The sequence below is a fragment of the Columba livia genome, chromosome 18 (genome assembly GCF_036013475.1).
Source record: "Columba livia isolate bColLiv1 breed racing homer chromosome 18, bColLiv1.pat.W.v2, whole genome shotgun sequence".
In the NCBI taxonomy this organism is placed as follows: domain Eukaryota; kingdom Metazoa; phylum Chordata; class Aves; order Columbiformes; family Columbidae; genus Columba; species Columba livia.
In genome coordinates this window covers 1,875,049-1,892,322 of record NC_088619.1, presented here as the reverse complement: position 1 = coordinate 1,892,322, position 17,274 = coordinate 1,875,049, and the positions used below count along the sequence as shown (strand labels likewise).

The following is a 17,274-nucleotide window of genomic DNA, read 5'->3' as shown; positions in this document are numbered from 1 at the left end:
CAAGCAGAGAAACCTCATGGAAGTTTGAGCTTTTTTTTTTCTTTCCATTTACTGGTTGAACTTTGCATTTCAGACTCAGTTCGCTTTAACTTGAAGATTTCTTCTTAAATCTTGGGGAGGATGATGTTGCCAATTCTGCCCTCCTTGGTGATGCTGATGCTCATCCCTGGGGACCTTGTTGCTGCATGAGGCTTTGGGAGCTGAGTGCTCAGACGAGTTCAGCTTTGAGCTGAAGCTCTCTCCAGCAAAACACAGCCCCTGAGATACACTGTGCTCATCCTTAAGGCTCTGGCTCCTTGCTAGACATCCTTCACGCTGGCGTCCCACAGTGTCCTGGTGGCTTTGTGTCCCCCCTGGGGTTCAGGCTGATCCTCATCTCCACCGCCAGCCTGAGCTGAGTGTGCCCTATTTTTTTGCAGGCAAGACCCTGGACCCAAGGCCATGTGCGTGGGGCGTGAGGAGCAGCTGCGCACTCAGCCCGTCACCGCAGACCCCGTCACTGCAGACCCCGTCACTGCAGAACCCATCACTACAGACCCCGTCACTGCAGACCCCATCACTACAGACCCCGTCACTGCCCGCCCTGCCCGCCCCGCGCTGCAGCCTCGGCCCGGCCATGGAGAGCACAGGTGGGTGATGCTGAGCCCTTGGAGTGCTGGCATGAGGGTTCCCAGCCTAATTAATCCACCTTCTTGTGCCTTGATTACCCTCTGATAATTTAGATGGATATCTAAGGAGGATTCACTGCTGCTGGGCAGATCTTACTCTTCTCAAGGTGTGGGCAGACTTTGCTGGAGAGGTGGGAAATGAGGCACAAAGCAACTGAGGGGTGGCCAAAAGATTTGCTGTAGAGAAGCACTGTGAAAGCACCAGGCCTGTCAACCATAGAATCATAGAATCACAGATGGTTTGGGTTGAAGGGCCCTTCCCAGCTCCCCCAGTGCCCCCTGCCATGAGCAGGGACATCTTCACCAGCTCAGGTTGCTCAGAGCCCCGTCCAGCCTGGCCTGGGATGTCTCCAGGGATGGTTCATCCACCACCTCTCTGGCCAACCTGGGCCAGGCTCTCACCACCCTCAGGACCAACAATTCCTTCCTCATGTCCAGCCTGGATCTCCCTCCTTTAGTTTAAAACCATCACCCCTTGTCCTATCCCAACAGGCCCTGCTCAAAAGTCTGTCCCTGTCTTTCTTATCGGCCCCTTTCAATTTTAAGCACTGAAAGGCCACAATAATGTCTCCCAACTCCCATTTGAGTTCTAAGGCAGTTTTACGTTTTATTGTATTTTTGTCTATCCATCTTTTCCCCATCTGTGTTTTATTTTCACGCTGTTGCACGAGGTGGTGTTGTTCTCCCGGCACCCTGAGGTCAGGATATGAATGCTGAGATGTTTTATTTCATTTCTAAGCCACTGCTGTTTGTCCCTGGTAGGCTGAGACTGTTTTTAGATCAAAGTGCCTCGTGTTTGTGTTAGAACTAATGCTTCAGCACTCTGCTCCCCATGAAGAAACCTCAGCCTATCATGACTGTAGTCATTTTGATTTAGAAAGAGGACGGTATTTTTATCAGTGCTCAGGAAAAACTTGGTAATTAAAAACATAAACAAATGAAAAGAATAGGAAATTTCAAATAGTCCATTATTGCATAATTCCCTAGTGTAAAACCAATATACACGATAGTGAAATTGAGGAGCTTTGCAAAATCATTGGAGAGTAAAAAAAAATCCAAAGGGAGAGAAAATACAAATTTCCAAGACATTTCCCCAAATGACAGTTTCAAAATGAGGAAAAATCCCATTTGGAATGACATTTTTGCACAGTAGTTTCTCCCTGTGTGGGTATGATGGCGTGAACCGTGCTGGCAGTGTGGACTTGCCCCGTGCATGGGTGTACACATGTGAATAATTGTGAACCCCAGTGTGTGCTGTTTTCTGACACAGTTTCGACTGCAGCCCCAGCGGTAAGTGCTCCTCTGCGGAGGAAGCCTGGATGGGATGCATCCTCCTTACGAGGCTCTTCCCTGGTGTCAGTAAATAGAACTGTTTTGGCTGTTGAGCACAGCTCTGAAGTAGCGCCACCCTGGCTGCCCGGGGTACAGATGCGTGCCCAGCACTGTCCTCCTGCCGTCGCCCTGGCATTGGGAAGATGGAGCGGTGGCAGAAAAGGGTGTGGAGGGAATGAGAACATGCAGGAGCAAAACTGGGCAGGAAATGTGGTGGTAATGACGCCGATCCCAAAAGGCAATCTCACATGTATGAGACAGCTCCGACTGGGCAGTACGTGTCTGGAGCTCCCACGGGACCTGCATGAACTGCTCCTTGCCCTGCAGGTGAGATGTGCTCCACCCCTGCTGGCGATGTCCAGACCCCACCAGTCACCACAGAGGCCCCAGGAAGGGGCCATGCGACACCACAAACATCTGAGATCTTCCCCTGGATCAGGCTGTGTTCTGGCTTCTCCAGCCTACAGCTTCCTACACAAGAACATCATACCCAACTTTATAATGCTTTTTTTTTAATTACAAAGGAGCAAGAATCATTTTGCCAGCAGACTAACCCAGTGTAAGGAGGAACACAGGCCATGGTGGAGAAAAGGAACGTTGCAGCGTTCCTGGCTGACACCCCACATGCTGTCAGGACTGACTTTTATTTCAGATCTGCGATGTGTTGGTGCACGTGGCCAGCCAGCTGTCCTGCGGGCGAGCTCGTGATCACGAGCCCTCACCCCATGTACGAGTCATACCCCAAACTGGGTCTGAGGTCGTCTGACTTATTTTTGGCTGAGAGCAGGATGCAGTTTGGTTTTGATGCGTGCAAGGCATGTGTGGTGGTTACTGGGCAGAAGCACTGACCTTGGTTCCCTGCGTGGGGAGCAGAAGGTGCTCAGGGCCGCGGGTGGGTGGCTGCAAGGGTCACAGGGGAGGCAGGAGGTGACATGCCAGCCTGGTGGCTCTGCCGGGGTTTCCCGCCAGGTTTGAGCTGCCGGTGTCCAGCAGACCTTGTTGCAAGAGCGTTCCTTGCACCAGGTGTGAGGTTGAGGCTGAATCCACACGGTGCCAAAATGCAGAGGTGTTTCTGCTCTTTCATGATGCCAAGCTGTGGTTTAATTTTGTTAGATTCTGTATTTAATGTGTGATATTTTTTATTGGAGGAGGGAAGAGAGGGGTTCTGCAGAGCTCATGCATGAGCAAGTCCTCTGCAGAGCTTGTCTACCACCACGTCCCTGCAGGAGCACTTTGCTCTCCACTTTGGCCCCAGGGGCCACCAGTCTACGGGGCAACATTTGTCCCCAGCTCCAGCGGCCCTGGGGAGAGCTCTGCCCTGTTTGCATTGAGGTCATCCAGGCTTGAAACCTGCTGAGAGAGCCATCCCCAGGGTGCAGTCCCCGTGCTCACCCAAACCAGTGCCTGCACCCCTGGGCTTGGCCCTGGGTGCCAGTGTGGGGTCCCCATCCAATTTTGGACTTAGGAAGGTTCAAAAATTATTCCAAGAGTGAGATTAAGACACAAATGAGGTCAGATGCTGCTTAACAATCTTATTTTGCTTTTATGCCTAAAGACAGAGTAAATCTATTTCATTTTCACGCATAAAGCTGGAGCAACAGAGACAAAGGGGGAGAAATTAGGAGGAAAGCATGCAAGAAGATAAGCAAGAGATAAGCAAGAGAGAGTCACCATCAGGGTCATCTCCTGTGGGGCAGCTCTCAGGTTTCAGGCCTCGTTAATGCTGGCAGTTTGCAGATCTCAGATCCAGGTAACACTGGCACTTTGCAGGTCTCAGATCCAGGTAACACTGGCAGTTTGCAGGTCTCAGATCCAGGTAACACTGGCAGTTTGCAGGTCTCAGATCCAGGTAACACTGGCAGTTTGCAGGTCTCAGGTCCTGGTAACACTGGCACTTTGCAGGTCTCAGATCCAGGTAACACTGGCAGTTTGCAGGTCTCAGGTCCTGGTAACACTGGCAGTTTGCAGGTCTCAGATCCAGGTAACACTGGCAGTTTGCAGGTCTCGGGTTGTGCCGGTATCAGAGTCCAGGTCCCAACAGGTGTTGGCAGCACTCGGGTCTCAGGTCCGCCGGTCCCAGGTGACAGGTGTTGGTCCTGGTGGTGCGTGGCCGCACTTGCAAGTCGTAACTTGGCGATTTGATGGCAGTTGGCGGCAGGCGCTGCCCGATCACACCGCAGGCCCAGGCACAGATGTTGGTGGCTGATATCGCTGGGGCTTCACTTGAGCTTACGTAAGCTTCAAGTATACTTTGAGCTTTAGCAATCCACAGTGATCATGCATTTTGCACTTTAATGCACTGTATTTAGGCCTTTACAGTGGGCCCAATTAAGCAAGTAGCGTGAGCAAGCATTTTTCTGTAACAAGCAGGCCTGAAGCATATTATTTTAGCAGGCAAGCTTTGAGACAAACAATTCACAATGTCTCAGCCTTGCACACTCATGCCGTGTGTTAAGGACACACTTTCACACACACTCACCCCGTGTGCTGAGAGGCACCGTCTCTCATGGCCGGTGTCCCAGGGCTGCTGGCCTGGCCGCTCACGTCCTCTTTGTCCCCGCAGAGGTGGAGTCGGACATCCTGCGCCGCGTCCGCACGCTGCTGCGAGAGCTGGACGGGCACCACCCCGCCTGCCAGTGCGACCGAGGTGAGACGGACCCCGATTTTCCCCCCGGGGTATCGCTTGGCCCCAAACCCCCACCGCTCCCAACTCTCGGTGGATGACAGGGTGGGGGGACATGGGGTGGCCCCTGGTGCTGCTCTGCCCTTTCTATCCCACTCCGGAGGTGGTCGATCTTCGGCAAGTTCCTGGTGTCTGCTGTGCACAGCCTCGGCAGCTTTCATCCCTCCTCTGCGCGGCTCCTCCGTCCTTCACGCCCTTCGCTCAGCCAGCAAATGCCAGAGTTGGTGCTGCTGCTCCCAGCGCTGACACTGAGTCACCGCGCAGCCCCGGACAACCCGCTTCACACCTCTGAGCCGGAGCCTGCCCGTCTGTCCCGCGGGGATATCACTTTGCCACGCACCACTCAGCTCCTGGCTATGGAGGCACTTGAAATCCCTGTGTTACATGTTGGAGAGTGAAACTCTAGCTGACCCTGCAACTGGACTGCTACATCCTTAGGAAACTTATTTAATTCTGAAAAATTGATTTCACTTGGAGTGCACAGATTATTTTACAGTTAATCACGTTCGATTTTGTCTGGAATGAGCCTTCACGTCTGCAGGACTGAGGTGCTTTGTGGTCCTTGCTCTGTGAGCGGTGGGCAGCCAGGGGGCGGGTGCTGCGTGCTGGGACAAGCAGGAGCCCAAATCCCTGGGTGCAGGTGGTGAGAGCAGATGGTCATAAACAGAGCAAGAGCAGGAAACAAACTTCGTGTCCGTTGCCCTGCCATGTTTTCCTTCAGTCCCTTTCCTAGGATCTCTGGGACCTTTTTCCACCAAGGTTTTCCCAGTGTTAGAGGTATAATACACCAATGCTGAATGTGGAATCAGGGCAGCAGGGCAAGTTGTCCCTTGCAAAGGGCAGAGAAACCTGGTTTAGCTCTGACAGTGGTATCAATGTAGCATCCCACTGAGTGATTTTTGCAGCAGCGGTTCCCAGGTTCCTCTGTCAAATGCTGTCCCTGACCCATCGCTGCTCTGTGACCCAACCTCTTTCTCCGCTTTAATTTCTCAGGGATGCTGCGATGGACCCTTCATAAAAAAATCGACCAGAATCCCAGTAACAGCTCTGTCCTGGTCAGGATCCTGGTGAAAGAACTGGAAAGGGTGAGTGCTGCCCTGGAGACACCCCCTGAACACTGGGATGGGCCCCTCTGTGGTGTGGGCCCTGCTGTGGGGCTGGGGGGAGCAGAGGGACAGGGGGGCCCAGCTGCACCCACAGGGCTCTGCCTCCCCTGGGGCATCGCTCCGATTGGCTGAGCTGGTTTTCATAGAAACATAAATGGTTTGGGTTGAAGGGCCCTTCCCAGCTCCCCAGTGCCCCCCCTGCCATGAGCAGGGACATCTTCACCAGCTCAGGGTGCTCAGAGCCCCGTCCAGCCTGGCCTGGGATGTCTCCAGGGATGGTTCATCCACCACCTCTCTGGCCAACCTGGGCCAGGCTCTCACCACCCTCAGGGCAACAATTCCTTCCTCATGTCCAGCCTGAATCTCCCTCCTTTAGTTTAAAACCATGACCCCTTGTCCTATTGCAACAAGCCCCACTCAAAAGTCTGTCCCCATCTTTCTTATCGGCCCCTTTTAAGCACTGAAAGCTGCACTAAGGTCTCTCTGGAGCTTTTCTTCTCCAGCTGAGCACCCCAGCTCTCTCAGCCTGTCCTCCAGCAGAGCTGTTCCAGCCTCTGGATGTTTTAGGGACCTTTAGCCTGGCTGGGGCCTGTGGCTCACAGCAAGGTGTGGAAAACTCCATGGGACACCAGAGAAGAGCTGCAGCTGGTCCCCAGCTGGTGGCTGCAGGGACCAAGGTTTGCCCAGGAGTGACAGCGGGGCACGAGCAGAGCAGGGAACTTCTCCGGGCTCCTCGGTGCTGCAGCAGCCAAACGCAGCTGGCCCTTGCAGCTCACAAATAGCAGAGTGCAAAACACTTCTGGTCACCCTCACATCCCCCGAATCCCACCCCAGCCAGCTGTAGTCACAGGTACGGTGGAAATCTCTCCTCCATGTCACTCATTTCTGCCGCAGGGGGTGTCAGAGCAGAAACATCCTGTCCTGAGAGCATCTAACTCAAACCTGATGGATTTTTTGTTTCATTGATGTGTCCTGTCATTTTCTGGTCCTATGTGAATCTCTAGCACCCTCAGCATGCTGGCGTGGCGTGGTTTGTGGTTTGATGTCATGTGTAGAAGTAGCACCTTTTCTTTCCGATGAGTCTGCCTCATTTTACGCAGCGCCCTCTCATTCTGGTGCGGGGAAGAAGAGCCTGTGTCCTCCTCCTCCCCACCCTGGTGAAGAGCCCCTGCTTGTCATCCTTTGTGCAAAAACCTCCCTGTACCATTTTCTCTGCATCTTTGCCATTTCTCTGGCAGGATGGAACCGCCTTGCTCAGCATTGCTCAGCTCCCCTGTCTCCTGCTGGCTGCTGCTCAGCCCCAGAGGGGACAAACACCCTCTGCAGAGTTTGTCACCTCCCTCCATCAACACTCCTGTATCACACCCTTGGGCTGTATCAGCCCAGTTCAGATCCCTGTGCACAAATCCCAACACTGTGAACATTAACCAATTATTCCTTATCTTTTTTCCTGCCTTTTTAGCAGCTCAGATGCTATTTCGTCTCCCTTGTGCTATAGCAGTTCAGCTTCCACCAGCACCTCAGCAGGGATCTGATCAAGCAACTTTTGCAAATGCAGACAGACAGGAACACCCGCATCCCCCTGGCTGTGGATGCAGGCGTTCCCCAGAGGGCTGGAGCTCTGCTTCCCTCTGCAAAATCTGTGTCAGTCCCTCCCTATTACCACTCTGCTCTTTCCTTGCCCAGGAGGGATGTCAGGCCTCCTGGTCTGTAATTCAGTCAGTGCCAACCACAGATAACAATTTAGTGATTTCATGCTTGAGTTCCTCTGGAGCTCTGGGCAAATATCAGCTGGTCTCAGCAATTCAGTGCTACTGATTTCATTGATTATTTGTAAAGCTTTGCTTCCATCAGTTCCATTTAACTCAGATCTGTCAGCACAGCAGCCCTGAAGAAAGGTGCTAGGAATATCTTTGGGATGGAAACACCTTTCCCAGGTCTATCCAGGGGCATTCCTGTTGCTGGAGCTGTCAGAGCCAGGCTGCAGGCAGGGGCCAGGGCTGTGTGGGCTTGAGCATCCATCTGGCTGCGGGAGCATCTCTCCTCTATGTCCTCTCTGGTCCCACACCCACCCAATGTAAAACACACTTTTTTCAGAGGGTTCCCAGTGGTTTTCTATTTTCACATGATTTTTTGTGACAGAAAGGAGCTCGTTAATAAGCTGTTAGAAACTTTCACTCGCTCTCTCACACCACGACTACTGCGTATGCGCATCACAGCTCTAGGTGAGCAGCCCACGCTCCCGCAGCAGCTCCACAGCCATCTCCAGCCCTGCGATGTGGTGGTGGACACAGCAGTGTGGTCCACCCATAACCCCTTCCCCACAGCCTGGATTGCAGGAGACGCCCACCAGGCAGGACCTGTCTGTCCAGTGATGTCCTGCCTACCCTGATGGCCTGTGGAGGGACCCCAAGCCCCACCTTGACCTGGGGAGCATCACCCCCAGGCCAGGGCGAGTTCCTGTGCTCTCCCTGTGTGTCTGAGCTGTGGAGCAGCTGGGACCCAGCACATCCTTGGCCAAGAAGGCAGACGGCACCTAGTGTGGATGTCTCCTTCTCTGAGACATTCAAACCCACCTGGACTGACCTGTGTGATCTGCTCTGTGACCCTGCATGAGCAGGGGTTGGGCTGGGGGATCTGCAGAGGTCCCTTCCAACCACAACCATTCTATGATTCTGTGATTCTGGGGGCCGCAGTGGCTCCCCCACCTCTGGTCTCCGCTGCTGCCCATCCCAGCACCCAATGCTGACTGTGCCTTTTGGTCCCACAGGCGGAACGAGGTGACTTCAGGCATTACATCATTCCCTTGCTGCACACGCTGATGTACACCTTGATAAAGGTAACCTACCGCTGGTTTCGCTGGGGCAAGAGCCAGGGAAATTGGAAGCCACAGACCTGAAGCTGCTCAGCACCTCTACCTGTGCTGAAATATCCCAGTAGCTGCCCAGTAAACACCTGGGACAACCATGGGTGGATGCTACTATGTGTTTCCCACTGTGATGTTTGTTGGCTGAGACACTGGCACCGGTGACACACATGGGTCCTTCCAGCTGACCCCCTTTTCTGGAGATGCTGATGGATGGTGCAGGAAGCCACAACCTGGCAATAATATATGCCCACAGCCCTACAGTGGGTATTACTGGAGGTTTCCAAACCATTCTAGGGCCTGGTTCTTTTTCAGATATTGCATTGAAATCCATACTGAATTTGGTGTAGCTCTCTGCCCTCCCACCTTGGGGTCTGCGGTGAGGTGAACACCCTTAGGGACCACTGGCTGTGGCATCTGATCTGCCCTTTTCTTGCCCCAGGCTCCCGGCATCTCCGATGAGCTCTGCAGCAGAGTGTACGATTTCTGTAAGAAGCTGCTTACCCTGCCCAAGCCTTTCTGCACCATCGGTTTGGACTATGCCACCAGGCTGAAGATGGAAAGGACAGCACCAGGTGTGAGGCTTCTCCACTCTGCCAGTGCAAGGCTTGGTGAATGGCTTTGGTCCTCAAGATGATGATCATGGGGACTTTGGGGGGTTCCATACCTGAGCTGACCTTTGCCTAATGCACTGAGCCATGGCAGGGATTTCTGCATAGGGCTGGCCACGTGCTTGGGGGTCTCAGGGTCTTAGGTTGGATCCATGAACCAAGGCCATGGCTGGGTGAGGGTGAAGTACATCTCTTCCAATTCAGAAACATCTTGTGCTCTTCATACCCACCCAAGCACTGTCCCTGATGTGGCCCCAGGAGCGGAGGCTGGGAGTAAGGCTCTTCCTCCTGCTTCCGACTCCGCTCCCGAGCTCATAATCCACTAAACAAAGGAAGGGAAATACAGGAAATAATCCTTGAATAGAAAGGGTTTTCTTTTTATGTAGCATGGCCTATCTTTGTCCTTGACTATTTTTAGCTCTAGGCCCAGTTCTTGGCTCTTTGACATCATTTCTCCAGCAATGGGTGTTCTCTGAGTTTGCAGACCTGCCGCCAGCCTCCGCAACCGGGAGCCGTGCTGAGCTGCTCCTGTGAGCTGTGTTGTTATTTCTCACGCTCTGAATCTTCTGTGTTTGTCTTCTTGCATTTGCTAGGTATGTTGTACCAAAGAATGGTCATTTCTGAACAAAGTCTTAAAAGCGACCCGTACCCTTATCAGGAAAAGTGAGTAGTGCCTCTTGAATGTGGTGTTACTTTCATTTCTTTTAGAACCTCTAAGTCTCATAGTGAAATCTGTCCTTGTCCTGTGCTCTGATGTAATGTGGGATGGAACAGACAATTCGGATGGAAACCACGTGGCAGCACGTGGTCTTGGGGGATGCAATTTGGTGGCATCCAGTGCCTCATTAAAATATGTTTTGTGCTGGGGGGAGCACATTCCTCTGATGTGTCCCAATTTACTTCTGCGGTCCTGGGAGTGAGGGAGCTTCCCTTGGCAGGGAGACAGAGCAGGGAGGCAGAATATCAGCAACAACCTTTTTTTCTCTGTATGGGTGTCAGTAACAGTCATCTCATCTCATCTCATCTCATCTCATCTCATCTCATCTCATCTCATCTCATCTCATCTCATCTCATCTCATCTCATCTCCCTTTTTCTCCCCATCTTCCCACCCCACGCAGGATTTTCATCTTTGCTGATCCCGAGCTGCTCTCCGAAGCCATCTGCAACGCGCTGGTCACCGACACGGAGGCAGCTCGGGTCTCGCAGAGCCCCCGGGCATGCATGTCCTACGTGATCATCCATGCAATGCAGGCAGCCCTGGGCGAGGGCTGCGACATCAGCGGCTTGAAGAGGAGCCTCCAGGTAAGTGGCGCCACTTCTGCAGCACCACGTAGGGTTTTGCAATGGTCTTGCTCTTGCTGAGCATCTTAAAGCAGGGGAAGGTATTTAGCAAGTGGAGAGACTCACCCCCACGGCTCCTCACCGCTGGTCTCCATCCCCAGTAGCCCTGGTGATACTTGCAAGCCTGGGCTGCACGCAGAGCTGGTGTTAAACTAAAGAATCCTTCAGATATTAAGAGTTACTACAGCAGGACCCATAGGTTTTGAATCTTCAGTTTGAGTCTTCAGTTTGGCACAGCAGGGCTGGGCTCTGCGGCTGAAATACGGGCTCCTCTGTGAGCCACTGGTCATTGCAAAAACATCGCAGTGGAAATGTTTCAACCAGTTTTCTCAAAAATCTCCTTCAAGGAGCCGTGAGGCCACAGTAAGACAAAAGTCTGGTTCAGAAAGGCAAGTCTGCAGGGGCTCTCAGTGATTTCCACTCCAAGGACACCTTTGTGTGTCTGCTGTCCCCATCTCCAGAGGGTCACTTGAGCTGCCGGCTTTGCTACTGACTCCTTGAGCTCATGGCAGCTGGAGCACAGTGCCCATCCACTGCAAACCTGCCTGTGAAAGTCTTTAAGCAGACAGCACAGCCAGCATCTCTTCTCCTCCAGCCTTCCCTGGGGAGAGGAGGACGTTTGTGTCCTCTGTTGTGACAAAACATTACCGCAGGACTCATCTGCTCTCCTTCTCCAGTGGAGCATCTCCTCTTTTCACACCGCCGCGTGTTAATATCTGCTCCTCACGACAGGACATGCCCACAAGTGACCTTGAGCACTGGTTCCAGCAAGTGGTGTCGGCAGTGGAGTGTCCAGGAGCCGAGGCGAGCGCAGACCGCAGCCAGCACGCAGCCAAGCTGGAGAAGATCTACTGCGCCATCCTCAGCTCCTGGCAAGCGGGTGAGCTCCAGGCCAGGCGTGCATGGTGGGGTAAGGGAGCGGTGAAGATGCCCTTGCTGTTGCACTCTCTCAGCTGTCCATCCATCCCCACCTCCCGTCTGCCTCCCCAGTAGCAACATCTGCCACCAGGATCAGGTCCTTGCAGCCTGGCTCTTTGCAGTGACCTGATGTCCAGGATGGCAAACTGCATGTGGCACTGGGAGGCAGATATATCACCTCAGGCAAGGGACTGTGGCAATCTCTGCTGTTAATTCGGCTGCCTCAAGGCCCAAAGACATAGAATCATAGAATCATTTTAGTTGGAAGAGACCTCTAAGATCATTGAGTCCAACCATAATCTAATTCTGGCACTAACCCATGTCCCTGAGAACCTCATCTCCGTGTCTGTTCAACCCCTCCAGGGATGGTGACTCCACCACTGCCCTGGGCAGCCTGTTCCACATGTCTCCATCATTTGCAAAGAGTGCTATAGATATCAACAAGGGGAGGCTGGACAGACTCTCCAGTGCTCTGTTGGTGTAAGATACATCTTGCCATGGCCTGGGCTGTGGAGACACTGTCACCACTCCCTGAAACCTCCTGGAATTGATGTGGTGAACAGTGGTGCTCCATCCCCTTCCATTGCTGGCAGTGCTGTGTTCCAGCCCAGTGCCATCGTGGCTACACAGGCTATAATGAACGTCCCCATCAGTGTCCTCAGACACATGGTGTGAACTGTGGGGTTGTCATATGCAGGGACAGTTGGACTTGATGATCCTTGTGGGTCACTTCCAACTCAGGACATTCTATGATCCATCACAGCTTGTCACACAGAGCTGGGGTAGACCAGAGGGAAACGGGAGTCGTGCTTGCCTCTTCCTGGCTACTCCTGGGGAAGGTCTCTGCATCCCAGCCCCCTCCCTGGAAAGAGCTGGAGACTGTCCCAGTGCAAGGAGCAGCCAGTGGTGCAAGGAAAGGAGTAGAATCATCTCCTTTTGGTGGCACTGAGATATTCAGTTGTTTCACTGCTTCTCACAGAGCCATAATGGGTTAAAAATAGCCAGCAATGGTGTGGTCACGGAGCTCCCCTGTGTCTCAGCTGGGAATGCCAAAGGAGGTTCTGCCATGTGCATTGGAAACCCAGTGCTTGAAGAATGTTTTATTTATTGAGCAATCCCTCTGCTTGCTGCAGTGAAGCCAGGTCCTTCACTTACCTGTGCCTGTTTCCCCATCTTCATTCTTGCTTTCACTGATGGTGTAGGTGCCTTCTTAGGAGGGGAGATTCAGGTCGGATGTGAGGAAGGAATTGTTGGCCCTGAGGGTGGTGAGAGCCTGGCCCAGGTTGGCCAGAGAGGTGGTGGATGAACCATCCCTGGAGACATCCCAGGCCAGGCTGGACGGGGCTCTGAGCAACCTGAGCTGGTGAAGATGTCCCTGCTCATGGCAGGGGGGGCACTGGGGAGCTGGGAAGGGCCCTTCAACACAAACCATCCTGTGGTTCTATGATTCTGGCTCACTTTGTGAGAGCAGAGGTCTGTGATTACAGTCTCAGGTCAGCCCAGGAGGTGGCCAGGGTGGCAGGGTCTCTCTCAGGAGCACAGCACCGGTGGGGATCATACACCAGTGGGGAAAAACTGTCTGCTCCTGTGCATTACAAGCATCCTTGTCTCCCCCAGGTGATGCTCCCCTGGGAGGGCTGCAGGGCACCCCTCTGCCCAACCCCAACATCAGCTTTCACCTCTGGACAGAAGACGACCAGCTCTGTGAGTGCCCTGGGGGCTGCGGCGAGTTCGAACAGTGCCTGAGCCTGGGGAGCCTTTGCAGAACGTGTTGTTTAGTCCTGGTCCTTGGGCAGTGAGTTTCACAACCATCGCCCAAGGGCTGAGCTTGGGGAGGCTCGTCCTGACTGCACCAGCCTTCCTTCTGTGGGGTGCTGGGGTCAGGTCAGGGCGTTAGGGGGAAAGAGGGGTGAAGGAGATCAGGGGAGGATCCCTGTGGGACAGGCTGCAGGGGATGTGTCCAAAGTATCTGATCTGAGTGATATTGAGCTCTCTCTGTGGTGCAATGTGAAATCGGACTGAAAGACTGACTCCTCTTGGACCCGCTGGCGGAGATATTTGCTCTTCGTTTTGCATGAGAAGAGGGAGCTGGGGCAGGATTTGGGCTCAACCTGGGTTTAGTTGTATTTCCCTGATCAAGCTCCCTTCTGCCCTCAGGGAAGGAATTGGTGCTGTTCATCCGCCCGCTGTCACAGAGCTGCGAGCCCAGCTGCCTAAGCCAGGACCTGGACAACTTCGAGATCCAGGACATTATCTCGGACTGCGAATGCTGCAAGCAGACCCGCTTCTCCGTGCTCTCCACCGACAGCGGCATCGAGCGGGACCTGCCCGCGGCAGCCGAGGAGCCGTTTGCCCCTTTTGGCACCGAGGCGGAGCAATCCCGGCTGCAGAGGAAGGGTGGCATCAAAAAAAAGCCATCGCCACTGGAGAGCGTGGCTTTCCTGCAGGCTGGCTGCAACGGTCCTGGGGCAAAGTCCTCGGTGAGGCCACAGAGGAGACCGGGGACCCCCCCGGAGCCTGCAGCCCCCCCGCAGAGGCTGCACACTGCCCGCATCGTGCTGCTGGGGGACGATCGGATCCTGGGGCGCCTGGCCCAAGCCTACCACTCCCTGAGGTACCCACAGCTGGTTTGGCTCCGGGGGCTTGGGGACAGGGAGGACAGAGCGGGGGCTTTGCTCTTCAGCCTCTTGAAGGAGCCCGGATGGCTGGGGGTGTGGTTCGGTTCCAGTGTCACCTGAGACAGGATGAGACTCACTATAGGAAAACCCTTGAGGTGCTGGAGCAAGTTGAGAGAAGGGAACGGAGCTGGTGAGGGGCTGGAGCACAAGTGTGATGGAGCAGCTGAAGGACCTGGGGGTTCAGCTGGAGAACAGGAGCTGAGGGGAGACCTTCTGATCTCTGAACTGCCTGAAAGGAGCTTGGAGCCAGGGGGGTCGGGCTCTGCTCCCCAGGAACAAGCGCCAGGAGCAGAGGAAACGGCCTCAAGTTGCGCCAGGGGAGGTTGAGGTTGGATCTGGCGAACAATTTGTTCCCCAAAGGGCTGTGGGGCATTGGAACAGGCTGCCCAGGGCAGTGCTGGAGTCACCAGCCCTGGAGGGTTGAACAGACGTGGAGACGAGGTTCTCAGGGACATGGGGCAGTGCCAGGGGTGGGTTAACTGTTGGTCTCTTCCAACCAAAATGATTCTGTGATTCTATGGGATGTAGGTGTTTTACACCCGAATGTGTCTGACTTCACCAGCTGCATGGCAGCGTTTGGCTCTTTTGGCCCAAATGCTCCACACAGGGAGTTTTTGCCTTCTGTCCATGGAATGGGTTAAATGAACAATAGATGAGGCAAGAAGTTTTCTTATGCAAAAGGGAAAAATCCTAAAGAAAAGCTGTTTTCCAGCTGCCCCAGCAGCTCACACAGACCAGGACACCAACGTGGGGTGGGTTGTGGTGCAAGCAGCAGCTTGGGGAGCAGAGCTGGTGCAGAGGGGACCACTGGTCCCAGCTGGGAACCTGTCTCTGTACACCCTGTAGCCCATCAGCTCCCCTTGATGCATTTGGGAACCCGGCGACATTAATGCCATCCTGTCACACTGGGCAAAGGAGGCATGCGAGGAGAGCATGAGCTGCTGTTGCAGAGCAGCCGTGACTCCTGGCACTGCCCAGTCTTGGCCAAGAGCCATTTTCCTCCACCTTCCCCTTGTGACACAACTATTTATTTTTCCATTTCAAGGAAACGAGAAACACGGCGAGTTTTCCTGACTCCCAGGCTGAACCTGCAGTTCTACTACATCCCGGTCGTGACTGAGCAGACAAACGCCTTGGCCACTGTGGTGAGTCTGGATTTGTCGTCTCTGGGCGCTGCCGCCAGCTGCAAGGGGCTGACAGTGATTTCAGAGAAAGAGCCGGGAGCTTTACAGAGGCTCACAGTGGTTAATTCCTTGTTCCTAGAACAAGGAGGATGGGAGCCGAGACAGGGCAGCTGGGCTCAGTTTGCAGGCTGACTTTGGGGATCTGTCAGCTCCAGAGATGTTCGCGTTGCTTCAGCCACCCTGACAGGTGATAACTCACAGCCTGGAACTGGTGTTCAGTTTTGCTGCTATGCCCCAGCTGTAGGAGGATCAAGGAAGCTTCAGCAAAGGATTGATGCTTTTCTTACCTCCCAAATGCTTAGGGAAAGTGGTCACCCCTTACTGAGACCTTTGCCGTGCTTGGTCATGGGCCCAGTTTTAGTTCTGCAAGTCACTACCTTGCAGTTTATCTTGGGCAAATCTCTTCCTCTTTGGCATCCTAGAGACAGCGATAAATAAACAGTCACACTTCTCACAATATTTTAAGCTGGCCCAGAGCTGGCTGTGCGTCCTGACAAACGTGACAGTAGGAAAATGGGTATTTCTTTTCATTCTTCACCTGTTTTTGAGCACCTGCTAAGTGAATGCTGCAAGAAATGTTTTGCCACCTTCTCTGGACCACCCGGGGAAAGGAGAGGGACAGGGGAGCTGCATTTGCACCCCAGCTCCCTCTGCCTGCTCTATGGCTCCTGGTATTTTCAGCTGTGATCGCACTCTGAGCTGTGTGTTTCTCCCTCAGGACCAGGCTGCCACCGGCCAAGAGGAGCTCTGTGAGGTGGCCGCGTACCTGGGCAGGGCCGACCCGTGGTATGAGAGCAACATCAACACGCTGTGCCACATGATTCCCAAGCTGGCCACCATGGTACGAGGGAAACCGTCCACCTCCCCACCTGCCCCGTTTCCCAAACGCATCTGTGGTACCTGAGCATAAGCTCATGCCCTGCAAGGCTCCTCCGTGACCCAGACAGGGGCTTTCTCGCTGCAAACCCACCCTGGGGCCCACAGCCAGGAAGGTGCTTGTGGCTAACGCTGCCCCAGCCCACAAGACCCGTTTTCTGCAGTGGGATTTTTTGGCCAAGGGACAGGAAATGGCAGATTTCAAGAGCGAAAATGTAAATGAGGCATTTGCTGAAATACCCTCAGCTCTTATTTCCCAGCAGTTTGAGCCACCATCAATAAGGTACAAAAAAGGCTGGTAGGTGGGTGCAAGCCTTCGCTTCTGCCATTCGCTTTGACTAGTCGTGGCAGAGCAGCTCAGCGCTGCCCTGAGCAACAGCGCATTGCTCATTATTTATCTGGAAAGGCATGAGGGTTAGTGGCTGTGTTTTTGAGAAGTGACTGTGGCTGATCCATAATGTGATTTGCCCCCCCAGCCTTCCTCTCCGAGCAAACATCTTGTGACTGATCTGTTCATCACTGATGTGATCGCGTACTACGTCCGCATGGGCATCCAGCCCGTCTGCTTCCAGGTCTATGCTGTGAAGGTGGGTGCCACGTCTCTTGTGCCATGACACGGCCCTGCAAGGGTCTGCAGAGCTGCACAAAGTCAACAGGGTCTGGGGGCTTTCAGCAGATCTGAGCCAGGATCTCTGTGCCCCACAGCCACCCCCTCTTTGCCAGTCTCCTGGATCCAGTGACCCCTGTAGCACAGCTCAGCCAGCATCAGTGATCCAGGAAGGCACAGACCGGCTGGAGAGGGGCCAGAGGAGCCCCAGAAATGACCCGAGGCTGGAACAGCTCTGCTGGAGGACAGGCTGAGAGAGTTGGGGGGTTCAGCTGCAGAAGAGAAACTCCGGGGAGACCTTAGTGCAGCCTTTCCATACTTAAAGGGGACAATAAGAAAGATGGGGACAGACTATGTAGCTGGGCCTGTGGTGATAGGACAAGGGGTGATGGTTTTAAACTAA

The 17,274-nt window shown here is 53.9% G+C and overlaps 1 protein-coding gene across 10 annotated transcripts in view; it reads left to right on the top strand.

Annotated features, from left to right (window-relative positions):
• Positions 1 to 17,274, top strand: part of PIK3R6 (phosphoinositide-3-kinase regulatory subunit 6) — a 47,201-nt gene that overhangs the window by 13,564 nt on the left and 16,363 nt on the right. For 8 of the 10 annotated variants that reach the window (XR_010466950.1, XM_065034424.1, XM_065034422.1 and 5 more), the window contains 13 exons: positions 420 to 629; positions 4,564 to 4,647; positions 5,677 to 5,768; positions 8,560 to 8,628; positions 9,098 to 9,230; positions 9,860 to 9,929; positions 10,386 to 10,569; positions 11,341 to 11,518; positions 13,144 to 13,230; positions 13,684 to 14,140; positions 15,250 to 15,349; positions 16,107 to 16,229; positions 16,741 to 16,851. Coding sequence is in view for 9 of the 10 variants with exons in the window: in XM_065034424.1 (XP_064890496.1) it covers positions 617 to 629; positions 4,564 to 4,647; positions 5,677 to 5,768; positions 8,560 to 8,628; positions 9,098 to 9,230; positions 9,860 to 9,929; positions 10,386 to 10,569; positions 11,341 to 11,518; positions 13,144 to 13,230; positions 13,684 to 14,140; positions 15,250 to 15,349; positions 16,107 to 16,229; positions 16,741 to 16,851 (1,701 nt within the window). In the remaining variant the exon portion in view is untranslated. Of the gene's footprint in view, positions 1 to 419; positions 630 to 4,563; positions 5,232 to 5,676; positions 5,769 to 8,559; positions 8,629 to 9,097; positions 9,231 to 9,859; positions 9,930 to 10,385; positions 10,570 to 11,340; positions 11,519 to 13,143; positions 13,231 to 13,683; positions 14,141 to 15,249; positions 15,350 to 16,106; positions 16,230 to 16,740; positions 16,852 to 17,274 lie in introns of those variants that run through there. The other 2 variants (XM_065034425.1, XM_065034426.1) reach the window with 2 other exon arrangements.